Source organism: Chanos chanos, chromosome 1, assembly GCF_902362185.1.
Source record: "Chanos chanos chromosome 1, fChaCha1.1, whole genome shotgun sequence".
NCBI lineage: Eukaryota > Metazoa > Chordata > Actinopteri > Gonorynchiformes > Chanidae > Chanos > Chanos chanos.
The window spans coordinates 46,593,452-46,613,533 of record NC_044495.1 but is presented as its reverse complement, the minus strand read 5'-3'; the positions used below and the strand labels follow the sequence as shown (position 1 = coordinate 46,613,533).

Here is a 20,082-nt window from a genome sequence, read left to right as displayed (position 1 = left end):
CACTATGAATGCAGTCCTACACATTTTTGTGCACTTCAAAAACACTCTTAGCTTCATTCTACATTTGGATTGAAAAAATTATATATATATATATATATATATATATATATATATATATATATATATATATATATATATATATATATATATATATATGTGTGTGTGTGTGTGTGTGAAGGAACAAAATTTTGATAATTCTTTTTTTGATGTTTGTGAATCATAGCAAGTCACCAAGGACTTTAAACCACTTAGAGATATCTGTGAGTTTATACTGCAAAAAAGCTCACAGCTATTCTGGAGCATAAACCCCCGCAAAATGCTTTCCCTTAGCGATGCGTAAAAGAGTCCATTTATCTGGATTCTCCACCTGCCACAGAAAGAGGAGGGCATAAGCAGTCCACTCAGAAGGAGGCCAGGGTTCTTTTCAAAGAGCTACCTCGCACTCACAAGGGAGAGAATGATTATTTTTATCAGCTGGGTTTGGGGACTATTCTAAACATACTGACTCTTCAGAGAGAACAGTAAGTACTGACTTTTCCAAATGCACAGTAAGTACTGACTTTTCAGAGAGCACAGTAAGTATCAACTTCTCAGAGAGCACAGTAAGTACTGCCTTTCCAGAGAGCACAGTAAGTACTGACTTTTCAGAGAGCACAGTAAGTACCAACTTTTCAGAGAGCACAGTAAGTACTGACTTTTCAGAGAGCACAGTAAGTACTGACTTTTCAGAGAGCACAGTAAGTAGGCTGCTGGAGGGGATAGGTCAGGTTGCCTGAGATGGCATCAAGGTGAAGACACACTTTGTCCCCTGTTTTGTTTTGTTGTTTTTTTTCCACACCCCGCCCCACCCTGACAGTCCTCCCACGGCTTGGCGTCAGTACGGTGTGGTACCCTCCCACTCCACTAGGTACTGCACTTTTCCCTCGGGTGTGATCCGGCGGGCCAGAACCTGGTACTTCTCCCCGCAGGTGAGTCGTCCAGCAGCGCCGAAGTAGCTGGTGATGGAGGACTTGAGGTGAGACAGGGAGGAGTCGTCCTCGCTGATGCTTTCGAAGGTACGGCTGTCGATGCCTCCCTCCAGCATGGCCGCGCCCTCGTCTCCGCCCAGGCCGATGGGGCTCAGTTCGCTCTCCACTGCCTCCCTCTTAGTGGCCAGCACCGTGTAGTTGGAGGAGGGCAGCTTCCTCTTCCGACTACCAACGTTCTTCCTGTGGGGAGGAAAAGTGGATTATATTTAACAGTCAGTCATACAGTGCACTTTCCCAGGGCTCCCCTGTTTACTCAGAACACTTTTGGAGTGTGTGTTCAACTGCCTTGCCTTTTTTTGGTGCTTTTAAATTCTTAGATAGTTAATATTTGTTCTATTCATATTTTTAATCCCTCTTCTCTCGGGAGTGCTATATTCTATTGTGTTTTTCTTACACACACAGTGTGCCAGACAGATCCACAGTAGGTGACCTTTCTTCTGTCACACACAGACAGAAGAGCCAGAGCCGTGTGTTGGGAAGAATACAGTAAGTCAAGCACACTACATTGGCTTGGAGATTAGCCAGAGATTACAGCATTGTCTCGCCATTGTCTCTCACTTCTTCTCTGTCCCGTGTGGGCGTTCAGCTTCCTAAAGGTCACGCAGCATCAGAGTACAGACGACTAACCAAAACATGACTTCCTTTTCCCTGTTAATCGATGTCATTTGCATGTGGAGGTTTTGTAGATCTTTCCGGTAGTTCCCCCATCTGAATAAATCATTCGACAGTCGCTCATGTCTCAAAAAAATAGACGGCTCTTGGTGGAGAAATCTTTGCAGAGGAGAAATGTCAGACTCTTCTACTCGGAGACCCTTCATTTGTGTATTATTGGAAATGCTAAAATAGAAACTGGAGCACTACAGCATTAGAAACATGAAAGGCAAGAGTGTGTGGAGTAGCTGTGTAAAGTGGCGTCTTTGATCTGTCCCAAAACATGGACGCACAGTGGGGGGACGGTCTCCGAGATGCCAAGGCATGCGCCAGCCCCTCAGAAAACACGGCATGATGAGGCTTCTCTGTTTAGCTAAATACCCCCTGGAGACCCCGCAAGAGCACTAATAAGCATGCTCATCCTAAAATAAACGAAACAAGATAGAAGAGAAATATCAGAGAGAGGGCTAAGGCACCCACAAACATTAAAGCACATACGCACACACACACACTAACACAGTCACACTGGTCCACAGAGGCAGCAACTTCTGCTTCAGTTAGCTGGTGCCAAAAAAAAGTGAGGTTGGGAAGAAAATGAAGAGAAAAGAAGGATGAAACTGATTACTGATTACGTGTGGCAAACGCACCCGGGAGATGCCGTTAGATTCCCAGCGTGAGAGTGCTGGGAATTCAACAAAAAGATTAAGAAGTGTGAAATAAATTTGATCTGAGAAAGTCAATAAAAGCAGCATTAGCTTTGAGATTGTTCCAAAAAAACCCACAGAGAGCAGGAAGTTGGTACGCGCCGCAGAGTTAAAGAACGGCGACTGAACCCTTGAGGAGAGGACGTGGATGACACTCGCCTCTTTCTTCAAAACTCTCGACGTGCTGGTTTGTGTTTGGACCCAGAGTGGCTGATTTCAATTCATTACAATGCATATCCAAACCACACAGCAGGGAAATCGATATGACAGGGTAAAAAAAAAACCTCTGCCCTTCATCCAAAAAAAACTTGAGGCATTGTCCAGCACAGAACTCATAAAGAGACTGTGTACTGGTCCAGTGGTCTGTCAAAGAGCGTTACACGGGTCTTTTTCTTGTACGACACTTAAGTTGCGTTTTGACACTTGGCAGACCAACAGGGGAAAATGTATCCGAACAGTCAGTACGTCTAATCAGCGATCACTCCACAATACCTCTCCTAAGAAAGGGAAAAAAATAACAATTCAAAAAGGACGATGAGGAGGTTTAACTAGTGGACTAATGTTTGACGTCTCTTAAAAACTCACGCTCTGTAACAATGAATGTGAGTGAACTGAAAGGGCCAAGATATTCTACTGTTGTGGTCTCCAATCCCTCATGACACATTAATGCACTTTCACTTTGGGCAGTTTGAATACAGATGGTGTAAACTCACCAGATGAATCAGATTTATGGTTAAAATGTACTGATTATTTGTCTATTCTGCATACCACTTATCATATTAATATAACAATCATAATCCTGAAGGGGAAAAAAAAACAGTTCTCTCTTTAATGTAATGCTAATTTCCTTTTTCGTCTTGATTCTCAGCAAAATGCAACAGTTCAGTATATATAAAGGCAAGGTCACTTGCCTGTCTGACATATTTGGTTGGTATTTACACAGACAAATGAAAACCAAGAGTAAACCGTCTGAGCTCTTGGTTTCCAGTCATGTTGACCACAAAGCTGTGTGGTAAGGGTTTCAGCACGGGACCTTGTGACTGATGGAATGGTGTTTGTTCAGTGGAAAAATGAAACATACACACGCACGGTGACCTCTGTGTGATCCTCATATCCCCTTGTTTTTTCCCTGTTTGTCTGTCTTTTTTTTTTTTTGTTATATCCTATGCTCTTGTCAACATTTCTCCAAAGTTAGAAAAGGAAAGTTTTTAGATCAGTCCTGTTCTCATGTACTACAGATGTATATAAAACAGATTGTGCTTTCAGTTCAGTTCAGAGCTTAGTTTTCACTTAGTGTAAATGTAACGGAATAGGATTACACACAGCGTTACAGAAAAGAGAATTGGTACCGGAAGTCATAGGAGACACTAGTGGTGGCAGAGCCCGATGTGCTGGCCGCATCTGTGGAGTCCTGGTCCAAACTAAACGTCCGTCCTGAACTGGTACTGGTGAGAGAGAGAGAGAGAGAGAGAGAGAGAGAGAGAGAGACAGGGAATAAAGCATAAAAAAGAAAAGCTTAGCATGACTGAGAAAACAAAACTGTGTGGAGTGAGTTTGCAAAAGTCGCCTTAAACCACATTTATATTTATTATTCTCATCTGGTTTTGTCTGTATAGAGGACGGACTTACTGTAAACCATTTCCCGTGACCAAACATCTCATTTTACAAGTGTGTGTGTGAAGATCATCACCGTATTCAGGACTACAAGAGCTGAAGTGACTTTACAAAACTTTTGAGGACTTTAAAATGACCTCTGCTGGTTCTCTACTAAAAGTGTCTTTTCCCCACATGATCAATATACCTATTTTTCCATACAGTACATTTCAATCTAAACTCCTTATAGGGAAATCGACTGTTAGGGGATAACTTACTCCTCAATGCTTTTTGGATATCACACATTCAGGTGCACTCTGTGTCCCTGTAATATTACACATTCATTTCTGCTGAGATTTGAACAGTGAATGCAAGAAATTGTATTAGCAACACACTTGGTCAGTCAATTAATGGCAGGAGTTCAGGCCTCTGCGTGGCGACTGAACATGGCCGTTCTATTATGGCAAAACTCACGCAGAGCTTCAGGAAGCCCATGCATTTCTCTTTTGTCTGAAGGCTCTACAGATTTCCCATTGTGCCCACTGTGTTTGGCTTTCTTTGATTCCTCAGGTCTGTTTGGCAGACGATAACCTTTACAGAGTGCTGTAATTAATCCACTTCAGGCAGTGCAGTGATAAAAATGATTTCTCTAAGAGGACGAGGAGGAGAGAAAAAAAAAGACCCCTCCTTTGTTTTTTTTTTAAATGGAAATAGATGCAAATGAGTGTGATTGTTTGGAGGAATTAAAGAAAAGGTTTAATTCAATCCAAGCTTTTTGAAAGCAAAGAAAAGTGCCATCACTTGTTGCTAGAGGGCAAGTGTGGGCAAAGATTTGTCAACCTGTAAATGACACACATACTAGCAGACACAAAAAGGTATAAAAATGTTAGGGGTGGGGCAAACTGCCTTCTTTATATAGAAAAAAAAACTAAAACTAAAACAAAAAAAGTACATGAAAAATGCAACAGCCCAGCATTCAGGGTCAGCCACCAAAGCTGTATCAGGGGAAAGATCTTCAATTCATTTCCGTTTTTGACTCGCTTTTAATACGAGAATAATGGAATAGCTGAGATAACTGCTGTCCACAGGCTGAGAGAATTTAAGACTCATTATATTAATTAATCGTACTAATTAAGACACGATGTCGGCATCCTTCCCCAGAGATAAAGAAAGCTCGTGGCATCCGAAAGAGGTCTTGCCCAAAAGAACTAGACTCAGATAAACTCATTTCAATTCAGTTTATGTCACGTTCTGATGTAACGTTCACTGAGGCTGTATTGAGGGCCGTGTGGTAAAACAAAAACTTCAGACAAATTCAATTCACCATAGTGAATGTGGGGTCAAAGATGTCAGATCCTGTAAACGCTTGGGGCGTGGAAACCATGATTTAAGCCACAGAGAGGCAATCTGCACCTGTGTGTGGTGAGGCGGCTGACAGACTTAGTCATCAGTAGAACGGAGGGAGAAAAGATGGGTAGCTGTCTTCCTTCCTTCCTCTCCTCCTTCCTCTCCTACCACAGGGTTACACCTTTTCTTTACTGAACACTGCAGGAGCAAACGGCTGAAGTTTTTTTTTGGTTTTTTTTTTCATTTGTGCTTCCCCAATTTATTTCTAAATAGTAGAATGAGTGATGAGCAAAGCAGTGTCATAGTGTAGTTTTTGACATGCTGAGACAGGTTTGCTTTTCTACTGCCGCAAAATATCTGTAACAGGTCTAGGTTTTTATAGTCCAGTTAAGTGCTAACAGTGTCTGTATTTGTCCAGGCTGCATACATTGTGTATATTACGGTGTACTGCCATCACTGAACTTCCATGTTTATTTATGATCCAGGTTTATGAGGGACATTATGATCTTCTCTGTAACTTTTTGCCCTTGAGTGGGCATATGCCCCTCTATATGTCATAAATGTTTTATCTGACTTCTGAGGTAATGAGATTACTCAGCTCAACACAACATTTCCGACCCAAACAGGTCAACTGAGCCACTGAGCTACTCTTAAATGCAAAACCAACTGTCAATTTTGTTTACCATAATATTATTATTTAATATATTTGATATTATCACTTCATTGACCTGAACTGTATTTAATGCAATTCAAACTACACCAAACAATTATGTGTTTGTGTTTTTAAATCAGACCCACTTGTGCTGGAGTCTCTGATCAGTCTTCAGCCAGAATCTCTGGCCAAACGACTCACACCACAGCATCCAGAGCCAAAGTAATCCAGCATCCTCAGAACAGAGATGGGTTTTTTTGTTTTGTTTTTTAGTTTTTTTTTTTTGATAAGGCCATTAAATGTGCGTAAATATGGAGGAACACTTACAAATCTATCATTTATGAAGCCTCTATACAAAGTTCATGACTGGATAATCTGATTTAAAACAAACAAACAAACAAACAAGGCCTCACCTCTTTAAGCTCTGCAGCTCATCCAGTGTGAAATCGAAGATGCTGGCCATGTGGTGGTTGGTGCTCCAGGCTGATGTTAGGTCGTTCTGTAAAAACATTTTCCGGCACAGGAATCTGTCATCAGATCTAAGACAGCACTCCCATTCAGTGTCATATTATCTCAGTGATGATGACGATCTTTTACTGTAATTATCACTGTAATAATTATTCAAATCAGCTGTAGCAGAACCATGTCCCTCACGTATTATATTATATTATATTATATTATATTATATTATATTATATTATATTATATTATAATTTGGCAAACATCCATGTCATGTGTCTTTATCACATTCACATTTTTAGACTCAGTTCACACTAGACTGGTATGAGCTTGGTCTCAAGGCAAACTGTTTAGGGACTACAGTGGCCCTCTGGGATGTCTTACTAAAGCGCTTCAGAGACTAAATCTAATTCCTTTAAAAAAAAATGCGATGGCCCTCAAGGTTTACGTGGTGTGTAAAAACCGACAGCTTTATCCTTGAAAAGACACTCAGCACTGGAGAGCTGAATTTGTGTAAGAGAGAGGGAGAGGGAGAGAGAGAACGTGATCACTAAGCCACAGAGAGGGTTTGCTGTGATGGTTAAAAGTGGAAGACGTCTCTCGTGTCAGAAGCAGTGGATGCAGAACAGAGACAGGTGTAAAAGAGCAAGAATGGGAACAAAGACAACAACATCCAGTCAAAGCTAAATTTAAAGGAGTCCCCCATGGCACAGAAAGACAGCTGTTTTCCACAAGGGTGAAAACCAGTTATCAACACCAAACGCCAGCTCCAGGGGACACATCATTAACTCAGGTCATTTATTTTTGAAAACGTCAACTTTTGTCAAGTCAGTTTTAATTTTCTAGACTGTAAAGACAAGAATACTGTCACTGTCGTAATCTCAGCGTTGGAGACGAATCTGGTTGGTGCTGAATCCAAGGGAAAAAAAAACGAAATTTGGCAAATTTCATTCCAGGAGGACACAGAAAAAAGCACGATGTTTTTTTAAAAGGACTGTACTTGAGTAAAAGCAGTAATATGGAAACATTTTTTACAAGCAATGAAAAAAGTAGTTAGAGTAGTCACGCATACTTTCCAAGCTTTGTCTCTAGTTTTTGACTGTGAAGACCAGAAGAAAGGGAGGCGGTTATGAAAGAGATGAAGAGAAGCATGCAGAAGCTTGGAGGAAAGAGAGGGAAAATGCCTCCTCAAATCCAACAAGTGTTGAGTGTAAAAGAGTGTTAAGTCCATGTTAGACGACTCACGTTGGGAATAGCATCCTCCAGCAGCCACTTAGATCTTTTCTTCCTCCTTTTCTCCGCAGGTACAGAATTACTACAGAGAGAGAGAGAGAGAGAGAGAGACAGACAGAGAGAGAGAGGCAGAGAGAGAGAGCGAGAGAGAGAGAGAGAGAGAGAGAGAGAGAGAGAGAGAGAGAGAGACAGAGACAGAGACAGAGACAGAGAGCGAGAGAGAGAGCGAGAGAGAGAGAGAGAGACAGAGACAGAGACAGAGAGAGAGAGAGAGAGAGAGAGACAGAGAGACAGAGACAGAGACAGAGAGAGAGAGACAGAGACAGAGACAGAGAGAGAGAGAGAGAGAGAGAGAGAGAGAGAGAGAAAGCACAGCAATTTCATCCTCGTTATTACGTTTCACCACGAACGGCAAAAACAGGGTGATTTCAACAATTCACTACAATTCCCACTGAAACAAACTACTATATGTGGCACAAAGAAGGAAGCAAAAAAAATAACGGTTAAAGCACTTTAAGTTCTATTATTTCAATTGAAGATGGGATTTTACAATGTAAATTGTAAGGACAGTGACAACCGTATTTAATAAAAGCCAAAGTGATGAAGAACTGCCTCGAACAGTATGCTTGTCACCAAAATTATCTCTGGGATTCTAGGGGCTAAATGGCTTTCGCACAATCCTGCAAATGTCTTTCTCACATGCAAGACGCACAAGAGGCGTTTTTTCCCCCACAATAACAAAAGTAATAAGGACGATTTTGCAACGGCAAAATTACACAAACTGCATTGTTGTGTAATTTGACATGATACTCATACAGGTTTTCACCTGAGTTCAGTGCTAATCAAATACATGTATGAGTCAGACAGAAGTGTGTGTTTACCATGTAAGGTGCAAGAGAAAGAGAGAGAGAGAGAGAGAGAGAGAGAGAGAGAGAGAGAGAGGGGGGGGGGGGGGGGGGGAGAGAGAGAGAGAGAGAGAGAGAGGGAGAGGGAGAGAGAGAGGGAGAGGGAGAGAGAGAGAGAGAAAGAGAGACTCTAGCAGGGGGTACGTGCTATAATTACATCTCCTCTTGCCAATTTAATCCCAATCAACACTTCAAAGGCGCACTAATGTGAAACTGTTCCCGCGTCTCCAGAAATCTGATGTGAGTGCTGGCTCAGTGAGGTGTGCCTCAGAGCAGCTTTAATCAGCACGAAGGGGGGGGGGGGGATGAGGGCTAAACACAGGTACACTGTTTTGTTAATATTTCAAATCACAGCAGGATTAAGAATCAAAGACTCATTACAAATAATGCTTGTTTACGCAGGCTCTGGATCAACAAACAACTGCTGCTAGATCTACGTCGCAACTCTTTTGTCTTTTTTGAGACCAGGGAGTTTCGGTTGAAAACCCCTTCATGCTTAACTCCAGGTCACTTAATTCACATTTAGTTCATTTGATGAAACTCCCTATTATTTTACCTGTTAATTCAGTGGTCCATTCCTAACTCATAGATTTTTCATGTTTGTGTGTGTGTCTGTGTCTATGAGCAAGCGCATGTGAATATGTGAGTGTGTGTGAACAAGCACATGTGAATATATGAGTGTGTGTGTGTCCTTAAATGACGTATGGTGTGTATGTCAGTTGCAGTATATGAAATGTATATGAAATGTTCTTTGACCTTTTCTCTATGAGAAAATGGATTGTATGTTCTCAGTGAAACATCAGAAAACCAACCACTGATGATTCCTGTGAAAGTGTCTCTCCTAAATTCAGGCCGACCCTACCTGTTCCTGCCCACTCCCCTCTTACGCCCCCTGCGTCCCTCACTGCTCTGGGCCTTCTCTGGGAACAGTTTGGAGGGGGGGTTGGGTGGCACCCGTGTCCTCAACCGAAAGATGCATTTCCTTTTTTTAATTTCCTTTCCACAGAGAAACCTGAAATGACAGCGGTTTGAAAGCAAAGACCAAGTAAATGTATCAAAATCAACATTTTAATATTTCTGAAAAATCAAATGAAGCAAGACTTAAACTGCAAATATACTGGCTCAGATCCTTCTCTACTGTGAGTCACATATCAATGTATACTATGCATAAATGATATTTAATGACAGCATATCTTGAAGAGGAAAAATTAGGCCAATTAGCATTATCAGGGAGCTTTTCTCTGAATAACATAAAGGTTATATATCTTACTTGCTTTTATAGTTGTTTAGAGCATCAAGAATGTGCTGGGCTCTCTCAGAGGGAGGGGTGTTAGCGAGCTGTGTGAAAAAACAAATAAAAGAAGTGTATGGGAGAAAAAAAAAAAGTTGTGTTTCAGTGAAAAACTGATATTCTGCTGCTCTGTTATAAGAGGTTTCCGTTGCAATGCTCCCTGGCTGTCTGTTCAGAATGAAGATAAATGAAAGACCACACTCTCTGTTGTCGCTGTTCGTTCTTTGAAGTGTGGAAGAGCGTGTGCACTTTAGCGGCTAGGTTTCCTCATATTACCCGTGACAACAGAACAAATAAGGGGTTAGGAAGACAAAAGAGGATGAGGTTACTAAAAAGGCAAATACAACACTCCCTCTCTCTCCCAAACACACACACAGACACACACACATGCACAGACACACACACACATACAAACAACTGTCAAGACAAATGTTTGTTTTTAACAAGTATTTACTTAATAGACAGGGTGGTCAAAGAGAATGTCATTGTTCGAGTCCAACCTTGCCAAGCTGAAAATGTTCCCAGTTGCTGCTGACAAAGTTGAGAATTTCTTCCAATTCAAAGTATTTTTTCTTACTCTGGACACCCAGGTTATAGAGGGCGAGATGTACCACGTCCACCCTGTTAGTACAAACCAGACATCAAGAAACTCATGAATTAAAACATACGCACACACACGCATACAAAATACTTTGTGAATTGCAACTCATTCCCTGAATATTTATTCCACCTCTGAGGTGTCAGAATTTAAACGTAAATCTCTCCTAAGTTGCTGACAAAAACTTGTGGCGAACAAATATGAGAGGGTCTTAATTAGACTTGTTTTAAAAGAAAAATCCTAAAATTGTACATCAAAAGAAAAGCAAAACTCAGAAACGACTCCCATAGCGCAAGAGAAACTGGATAATATCCTTCAGGATTTTGTAAAATACAGAATGTATATTAATCTGGTGTGTCTATTGTGCCAAGAGACATGTCTCACATGTCTGGAGTCAGACAGCGCTCACGGACTCCAGAGTTTCTTGGCATAAACGGCAGTAGATGAAGTACAAATCTTGGAAGGAGCCGTTAAACTAAAAAAAAGAAGACTCGTGGCTCCAAAAAGGGATCATAATGAATTAGATCAGAGTGGTCTTGAGGTAAATGACTTTGATAATGTAGCATTACCCTATATAACCCCACAATACCAATCACTTTTCACCGTAAGCTTCTTATGATGCAATCTTTATTGTCCAAGCCAATAGCAAGTCAGTGCTACATCCAACATAATTCTACATGGACTGCTCATATCTCCATTGATTATAGTTATCATGGGAGTAACTCAGAAACTCTTTTAAATTCCTCCAAAGTGTGGGCTATTCAGAAATGATCAGCCCAGTCAAAGGAAAGAATCTGATTCTTCAGACTGATGGTACTACGTTATCTGTATGTGCTCCAGACTGGAAACAGCTCAGGCTAGGGGTACAGGACTGAGCTGGATTTATGAAAGACTTCTTGTGGTTTTAGCATGTGTAAAGCTGTGAGCACAAGCAAAAAACAACAGGGGCTAACTGACTAAGACAGTACACAGAGGTTTGCTGGTCTTAAATTGGCAGCTCGTGTAAGCCGTGGACTTTTGCATGAGCGCTGTTTGCAATTTGAGGCATTCCTGTGGGAATGTCAGCTTTTGTGCATGGGAACCACAAAACCAGGGGTGGATGGGCTGGTGTGTCACGAGCAGATGTATTTTTCTGCATATAATCTGATTTACAAAGTTCGACCATCATAATTTCACAAGTAACTGCTCAGGAGAATTTCAAACGTATGAAGTTTGAAGGACATGATGTTACACTGGAAAGATGCCACACCACTGTAATCATGGTATATGTCTGGCACTGCGTTGAGAATATGTTCAAAACTTACTTGTATTTTCTAATTTTCTTATAAATGTCATCATACTGATTTTTCTTTTTTTTTGTGGTTATTTGTTGTTTTTCACAGAACACATTCAAAACTTGGTAGATCCTGTGCACCTAATTTCAATTGTCTCTTTTGCGACTTCTCTTCACTTGAATGTAATGTTGTGCCTGTTATTGATTATCACATCATCACATGACCTGGTTAGTCACCAGTAAAAAAAAAACCCCAAATCTTTCTGCCCGAGAAAAAAAAAGCAGGCTGCGGTTACTGTCGCTCTCACTAAATCAAACCCCCGGGGTGGGAAGGGGGGGGGCATACATCCTGGGGTTCGGCCCCGTCATTTTGACAAGCGTGTGGGAGTCATCTTTTATGAAGGGAGGAAAATTGTGACCATTTACCATCTGAGAGCCAGGCGTTTGATGTATTCCACTCCTTTATTGCACACGGCGCAAATGAACAGGTAAAACCTGGGAAATAAAGGTAGGAGGGGGAAAAAAATACAGAGAATGAAAAACGAGAGAATCTGAGTGGAAAGTAAAATGGCCTGGTGCGCGCTCTCTGAGAGCCATTCAGACAGCGTCGTTCTGACGAGTGGAAAATGTCTGACTCTCTTTTTTATGAGCGCTACAACCACTGCTAGAGAACTTGACAATACCTTTGGATCATAATTCATTTATCACTGCATTTGGGGGGAGCTACACATGGGATGTGACATGTCAGTCATCATTCTCTTAACTGTCTCAAGGATCCACAGCAAAGCTACTTTATACAGCTTCAGACCTGCTGTAGAATACACCTTCTTTAGACTGCAGAGAACATTATAAACCGAATTACAATGACATAATCTGAGTTTATGAATCTTCACTTGCCCAGCAGAGAAACAGCTGAGTGGTTGTACTTTTATTCTCTATATTTCTGCTTCAAAAAGGCATTAAAAGGCATTAAATGTAGGCATTACAGTACACTGTAAAAAATCCCCATGAAATTAACAATGAAGTGCTGTAAAATCATGATAGCAAAAAACTGCAAATATAAAAACAATGAAGTAGTGTTTAATTTACAGTATACCATAGTAAAATACTGAACCAAACATAACTGTTCATTTTAAAGTAAGAATATTTTGAAAGAATCATATTTCTTTGTAGAATTTACAGATTACTGTAGTTTACACACAGAAAAACTGTAATACAAACAAGCAGTACAATACAGTTAAAATTAAAACGTGACAGTTTCGTCAGATAGATTTTTTTTTTTTTAATACAGAAAGAAACCGTATTACATTTTACAAATTCATATCTTACACTTTACGGATAAGAATATGTACAACTAGGCCTAGAGTAAAATTATGTTAATATGAAGGGCTTAAAAAAACAGGTGATGTGTCTTGTTTAGAATTGAGTAGGCCTGTATTTAACAATATATCATTAGGCTAAAACTATAATAGTAGTAGTGTCACCTGCGTGATGTAGACAAGCCAGCATCTGTGGGTTTTAGCCTCTTCGCTAGCATGCTTACCTCCCATGTCTAAAGTTATGAGTTCCAGTCTGGCGTGGGACTGTGCTCGGGACTGACACATCTGATCCACTGATCAATTAATCATCAAGCCCTTGATTAGCTCAATTAACTGTGATACTAAAGAGTTAAAACAAAGAGGTGCAGGACAGGGGGTCCACTGGTCTACACAATGCAGGTTACACCTGCACTTTCCTATTTAAAGGCTGTTGGATTTACTGGTTTAAATGGTAATTTTTTTGTAAATTACAACTGGTGGCTCTGCAAAGTTGTTTACGTTTTTAATGTTTTTTTTACAGAATTATTCTGGCAACCACAGCTGCCAGTGTTTTCCCTAAAAACAACGGATTTTTTACAGTATATGACCCATAGCCTGGTCAGAGAGAGATCACACCAATTCCGAAATAGACCACTACTTCACAGTTAAATCACATTTGCCATTCTCACTGCTTCACATTTAAATCAGATTAGCCCTTCAAACTCAATCACATTCAAATCAGATTAGCTCTTCTCATTGCTTCACATTAAAATCAGGTTTAACCTTCATTTTAAAGCAGTAAGGGTCATGTTAACATACCTATCGCCGAACATCATTGACTCATGTAGGCACTGGGTACAAGCCTCATGAAACCACTGTTCACAACGGAAACACTGCAACATTTTCAGATACCACCTACAAAAAAAAAAAAAAAAAGACAGGAGAGGAGCATAAGAAATAAGAGAGGTGCATTAGAGAGGTGCAAACAAAAAACCTGGGCAGGAATGGTATGGTATGCTATGGTATGGTCCTATTAAATTCATATTACTGAGAGTGGTGCCCTGATCATTTAGAGCAGTGTAAGCAAAACAACACCAGAGATACTCTGAAAAGAAAAAAAAAAGGGGCTAATGAAGATGGAGTGCTGGAGGAGAGCTCGGTGAGAGATGATGTACTGGTGCTCCATAAGAGCTCATTCGAGGGAGCCAAATTGGCCCAGTCTGCCGCTCTCCGAGCCGCTTACCTAACAGCACACACCCCCTGCCAAACATGCCTGCCACGGCCAAGCCATTAGGGCTGCGAGCCTGTGTATTTCTGGAGCCTGAGTCACTCGCTCGCTCGGCACCAGAAGAGAAGTGTACATTCCACATGAGCCGTAATGTGACTCTGGAGAAAGTCTCATGAATGACAAAACAGCCTCCACCAGTCTCAGGAATCAAATACGCTCCATAAAAATCACCTGTCCAGGGTGTACCTAACAGCTGTTTCTTCCCTTAATTAATCAACTGTTTTTATTGTGTTTGGCAGGAAATGTGCTTATTTAGTGGTTATTAATGGATCATATGCTGTGAGATGTTGGGGAAACCCATTGTTAATAAATATAACTGTTTAACTAAGGCTATAAACAGACATAGTACATAAGTTATTTCAACATCTCCAAAAAAATTATTTCAGATGTTCACTGGTATCAAATAACAAGGGATGTAAGTAAACAAAGAGTGAGAGAGAGAGCGAGAGGGAGAGAGAGAGAGAGAGAGAATAGAGGTCAAAACAGAAAAACTGAGTAAGGAATAAAGAACAAAACAGAAAAATTCTGTGAAAAACTGAGAAAACAAAATTGTGTGGAGTGAGTCTGCAAAGATCACCCTGAACCATGTTTATGATATTTATGATTCTCAGGGGGAGAGAGAGAGAGAGAGTGAGGGGGGAAGAAAGAGAAGAGAAGAGAAGAGAAGAGAAGAGAAGAGAAGAGAAGAGAAGAGAAGAATTGAGTCGAGTGAGTTACACTCACTCTCCAGGCCCTCCACAGTAGCAGTAACATTGCTGGTGATTGGTGCGATGCTGGGAGTCCCACTCCAGCTCGTCAGGGTTGTAGGTCAGCACTTGTTTCATGGCCTGCAATGCTTTGGCTATGGAGCCCTTCTTTAGAGCGCCCCCTTTCTGCAATATTAAAACACACATACACATTAGCAAAGGTTTGAGAGTTTTCAAAGCCACTCAATACAATCCAACCTGACAAAAAAAAAAAAATCACAAATATTCTGTTCACAACAAGATGCTATTTATGTAAACTAAGTAATGTATTCATCATTATGTGGGCTCCAGGGTTGAGAACAGGGGGAAATAACAGTATGGAGAATTTGAAAATCAAAGGCACTGGCCAAGCTCACCCTTACGGCTAAGGCGAAAATGCATTTCCTGCAGAACCAGGGGGACAATTCGGACGCGCTCTCCACCGGGGGCAGGTGGCACAGCTGGTGGTAGCCTGGGAGAGGCAGTCAGGCAGGGAGCAGCCGTATTAAAATAGGATCACATCAAACCCAATCAGTACTGTAAACATGAGCCGGAGAGCTACGGTCTAATCTAATCCCTCCCCAGACATCAGAGAACTAGCTCTGGGTCCCAAGTGAGTCATTCCAGCCCTGCTGTCTATGGAGAACCCCCTTCCAGCCATCAAAGAGTCTTAAAATATTCTTTTGCATTTCAGATAGTATGAATTGAAACTGCGCCGTTAATGCCAAACCTCATTTTCCAGTTTTACACTCGTTACATGTGATGCTGAAACTACACAGAGCTCTCTTTTTTTCCTTTTTTTTTTCTTTATGAGATGGATTCTGGTCGTTTCAATACACGGCACAGAAATGCTAACTTTTATAGCACACAAGCGTTTTTTCAGCTCCTTCTCCAGTCAAAGTCAATGAAAGTACTGCAGACGGAAACAAAACATGAGTCGAGACAAGAACTGCCTGGTGTGAATGGTGTTTCACAATGCTGAATGATCACTGATTGGTTTAAAACAACAAAAAAAAAACCTGCTGGAAAAGAGAGTCATAAGTTATATGCGATATATTTACAATGACTGTAGTCTGAGGTCCAATACCCCTCTGGACAACCAGATTAGGACTTTTGGCATGTTTGTGTCATTTTGGGACTGAGGTCATAAAATCAGCTAACACTCATGTGCCAAGCTAAGACAAGAAGACAATCACTGTTTTCACTCTGAATAAATTTACTCATGTGGTTGACAGTTATTGCTTGAGTATGGCTCAGCATATAAAAACAGCATGGTTACACACATGAATTCAAGATCAAACATGAAAAAAAGAATTAATAACACTTTACAACTAACTTACATTTTTGATGGTTTCAACATCAAATTCTTGTTGAGGGTGAAAAGCTTAAAACCTTGTTAAAGCAGGAAAAACAAACAGGCTCCCTATCTGGGAATGTGCAGTGACTTACCAATGCCACATTTCCCACAAATAAGGATGTCATTCTCAGGCGTGAGCGCCCCCTTTGAACACACAGAACATTTGGGCTCCTCCCCAGGGACTCCAGCTGAAACAGAAAAACAGGAGCAGTTGATTAGTCTTATACACACACAAACACACATACACACTTTGTATGTTATATTAGTAAAGAAAGTAAGAAATGTCAATCTAGCCCTGATCCTACTACTAACACTAAACCTAACCAAAAACACTTTCACGTTTTTAGTTTTACCAATAACAATATGTATATATATATATATATATATATATATATATATATATAAACAAAGATGGATTTTTTTAAGTGGCATCTATGATTTCATCCCCAGTAGAATTGTGTGCTTTCAGTAAAATGTTCTCCAGTTAGCAAAAACAAGTATACACACACACACACAGACACACACACTTATTTTCCATCTTGAAACTTGTTTATTACTACTCTAGTTTAGACCAAACTTCAGTCCTTCCATGTACATTTTATATGTCATTCAGTTGTTGTTTCTTTCCAGAGGTTAGACATTAAAAAAAAAGCACATTCCCAGAATGCTCAGCCACAAGAACACAAATAAAGCCAAAGAAACTCTACAATAACACATTAGTTACCAATGACTCACACACACACCATAAAACAGAATGATCGCATAAGTCATTTAAGCTCCTGAATTTCAATATTCAACTCAGCTCATCTCTTATGCAGAGTGATTTACTATTACTACTGTCTTCATCAAAGGCCACACACCTGTGGACTTCAGAGTTGGTGTTAAATACCTTGTTCAAGGCCACATCACATCAACCAATGAAATATCGTGCTTGGGATATGAACCCATAACCCCCTGGTAATAAAGTCAGTTCCCTTATTACTGCAACCTCTGTCTATGATGTCTGGGTGAGGTAGACTCAACAACAGAACACCACAATCTTACTTCAGGGGGCACATGCAAATCAACTTATCCGTGTGTTTCCCCTTAAGAAAGGACAGTTCAGTTCGGCACCAACCATGTTGTATGTCTTTCCACAGCACCCAGAATTTAGAGTTGTCTTCAAATGTCACAAAGCAGCTCTGTTTTGAGGTGCTCACCTAGAGGAGAAATGAGAGGGGGGGGGCAAGGTAACACAGCAGTGTCATTTTGCTGAAAATGAAAGACTGAAGGTAACATAAATAATCCTGTCATGCTGAAAAATATTTTCTATTAAAACAGCTGTCAAAGCCATATGAATTTCCCACTTGCTAGCTCAGCTGGAGGTGCCAGAATCTTCAGAGTGTCCTAATCTAAAGGGCAGGCTATCTCTCTCCTGGTCTGGAGCAGCAACCTTCACTCCAACCTGACACAAACACACCTGATTCAAACTAATCAAACTTCTGTGAAATACATCCAGGCAGAGCTGAGTCCACTCTGTAAGAGTCTCTCTTTCCATATCCATATCCAATACTGTTATATATCTATATCCATACGTAATTATATACATAAATTACACACACACACAGAAACACACACTGTCTTCTATAGGATGCTGAGTCCATGGACCTGTACTGGAGTCCTGTTTCAAATGTTACAAACACTCTTTAACTGATACGAAATGACCAGGCTTTGACATCATTTACAATGACAGCAACATCTGTTTTTAAAGCCATATTCTTGTTTGAATATTCTCAGAGTCAATGGGAACCACTCTCAGAGAGTCATTGTACAGCACACAAACAGCCTAGTCCTGCACTGAACACAGTAAGATAGCTAAGGGGTTTGGGACACAAGCTGGGACAGGTGTGTGTGTGTTTTATTAAAGCAGAAATGCAGCATCAGGGATTAAAACTGACTGGCTTAAATTGACCGATTCACTGACAGTTAACTAACTATGGCCTTACTCTCTGGATCTTTCCCAAGTAGTAGAGTCCATCTGACCAGCGACAGAGCACATACTGGCCCACAGTCAGGTTGGTCTCCTGGTCGGAGCAGGCTCGGTCCCGTTTCAGCAGCGCTCGTTTGGGCTCCAGCTGCTCGGACCCAACCGTGAGATCCTGGTAGGCTGGTTCCAACATGCTTCGTCTTCTGTCTCCTGCACTTTGATAATTAATATTATCAGTAAACAGGAACAATGTCTCAGTAGTCATAACGCAAAACATCTGGTTCTGCATTTTTTCCCCCCATTTTCAGTTCAACAATAAACATCTGTTACTTTAACAAAAGACCTCACTGTGGTTCTCCAACTTCTCCCTCTTCAATATGATCCCAATATATATATACACACACACACATATATATATATATACATACACACACACACACACACATATATACTATATATACATACATACATACACATACATACATACACATACATACATACATATACAAACACATAAACTCATTCTTCAAGAACGTGATAATCCTTTACTTTTGGCCTCTTGCATATAAATAGGGTATTAGTGTCCACTGTAAACCACTTCATATACAGCGCTTCTGTTATGCGTCACATTAGTTTTGATTTGAATAGAGCCAAAAATGTACAAACCACAAGTGCGCTGAATTGAAAACCGCCAAAGTAACGGTAAGGCTGCTAACGGGATGAAAAATAACGATTACTACAGCAGCATAAGGACACGTGTCAGTTCGTTTACACAGATACGTCTGCTGAACATCTTAAGGCAAATGCCTCACCTCGATTCACAGTCCACACGACTGGTAGCTGACACAATCTCCGCCTCTAAGCTGACTGATAACAAGAGAGAGAAGGGACTGGCTGAGTGATCAGAACGTCAACTCTAGAGGAAATAAGTTTTGCTAAACTATCCTTGCAGTGTACACGCCACTAAGTTTGTATGTGCGTATACCGGATAACAGTTACAAAACTTGTAACAAGTTACATTTGCAAATGAATCTGTTACAATGCCCGGGAAGACTGCTGTATACAGAAGCCCCAAATTTAAAAAAAAAACAAAAAAACTTCATTCTCTTGCTGCGAAAAATTTGCTAACTGTATTCTGAAGCGATGCCCCTCCTTCCTGAGATTTACAGCCACAAATAAAATGGCAAGGGTTGGTTGAGTTAATACTTTTGCTATGTCAGTTTATGCAAAAATTTGTAAAGTTAGCAATCAACTAGGTAACATTCAAGAACACTCTCCTCACTACTGAAACTCAAACGAAGTTTTCACTCACACGAAAATAGTAAACGAGCTACCCCTAAGATATTGCTAGTCAACAAACTTATTAGTGGCCGCCAGATCTGTTAAAAACGTCACAGTGTCTCAGTCTCAAACTCTGCTCCCTTCCTACTTCTTCAAGAATAACATCGACCGAGCAGGCATCCCAGCCCGAATCATAGCTCGGTAGCTCTAGTGAGGTTGGATAGTTCATCAACGTTTGCTTTCAATCCTCAATCGGTGTCATGTCGAGCGAGATAACGTGCTGTTTGTGTTATTCCAAATAATAAATTTCAGCGTGTTAATAACAGGGTGATAATACGCGAATATAAATTTTAGCAAACATTATGCAAAAAGGACTACACGCAAGAGTCAAGTCCAACTACAGTGAGTATAACTTGCGTACAGTCGCATGTGT

General features: G+C 40.7%; 1 protein-coding gene across 1 annotated transcript; it reads right to left on the bottom strand.

Moving 5' to 3' along the window:
- Window positions 1-874: 874 nt before the first annotated feature.
- On the bottom strand, window positions 875-18,561 carry phf19 (PHD finger protein 19). Its single transcript, XM_030785242.1, has 14 exons — window positions 18,388-18,561; window positions 17,520-17,601; window positions 16,495-16,590; window positions 15,423-15,517; window positions 15,044-15,192; window positions 13,852-13,947; window positions 12,161-12,229; window positions 10,364-10,484; window positions 9,843-9,910; window positions 9,435-9,584; window positions 7,680-7,749; window positions 6,389-6,474; window positions 3,733-3,828; window positions 875-1,208 (listed from the first exon to the last, which is right to left on the bottom strand). Exons 1-14 carry the CDS (start codon window positions 18,559-18,561, stop codon window positions 875-877), a joined length of 1,686 nt encoding a protein of 561 aa, XP_030641102.1.
- Window positions 18,562-20,082: the final 1,521 nt, after the last annotated feature.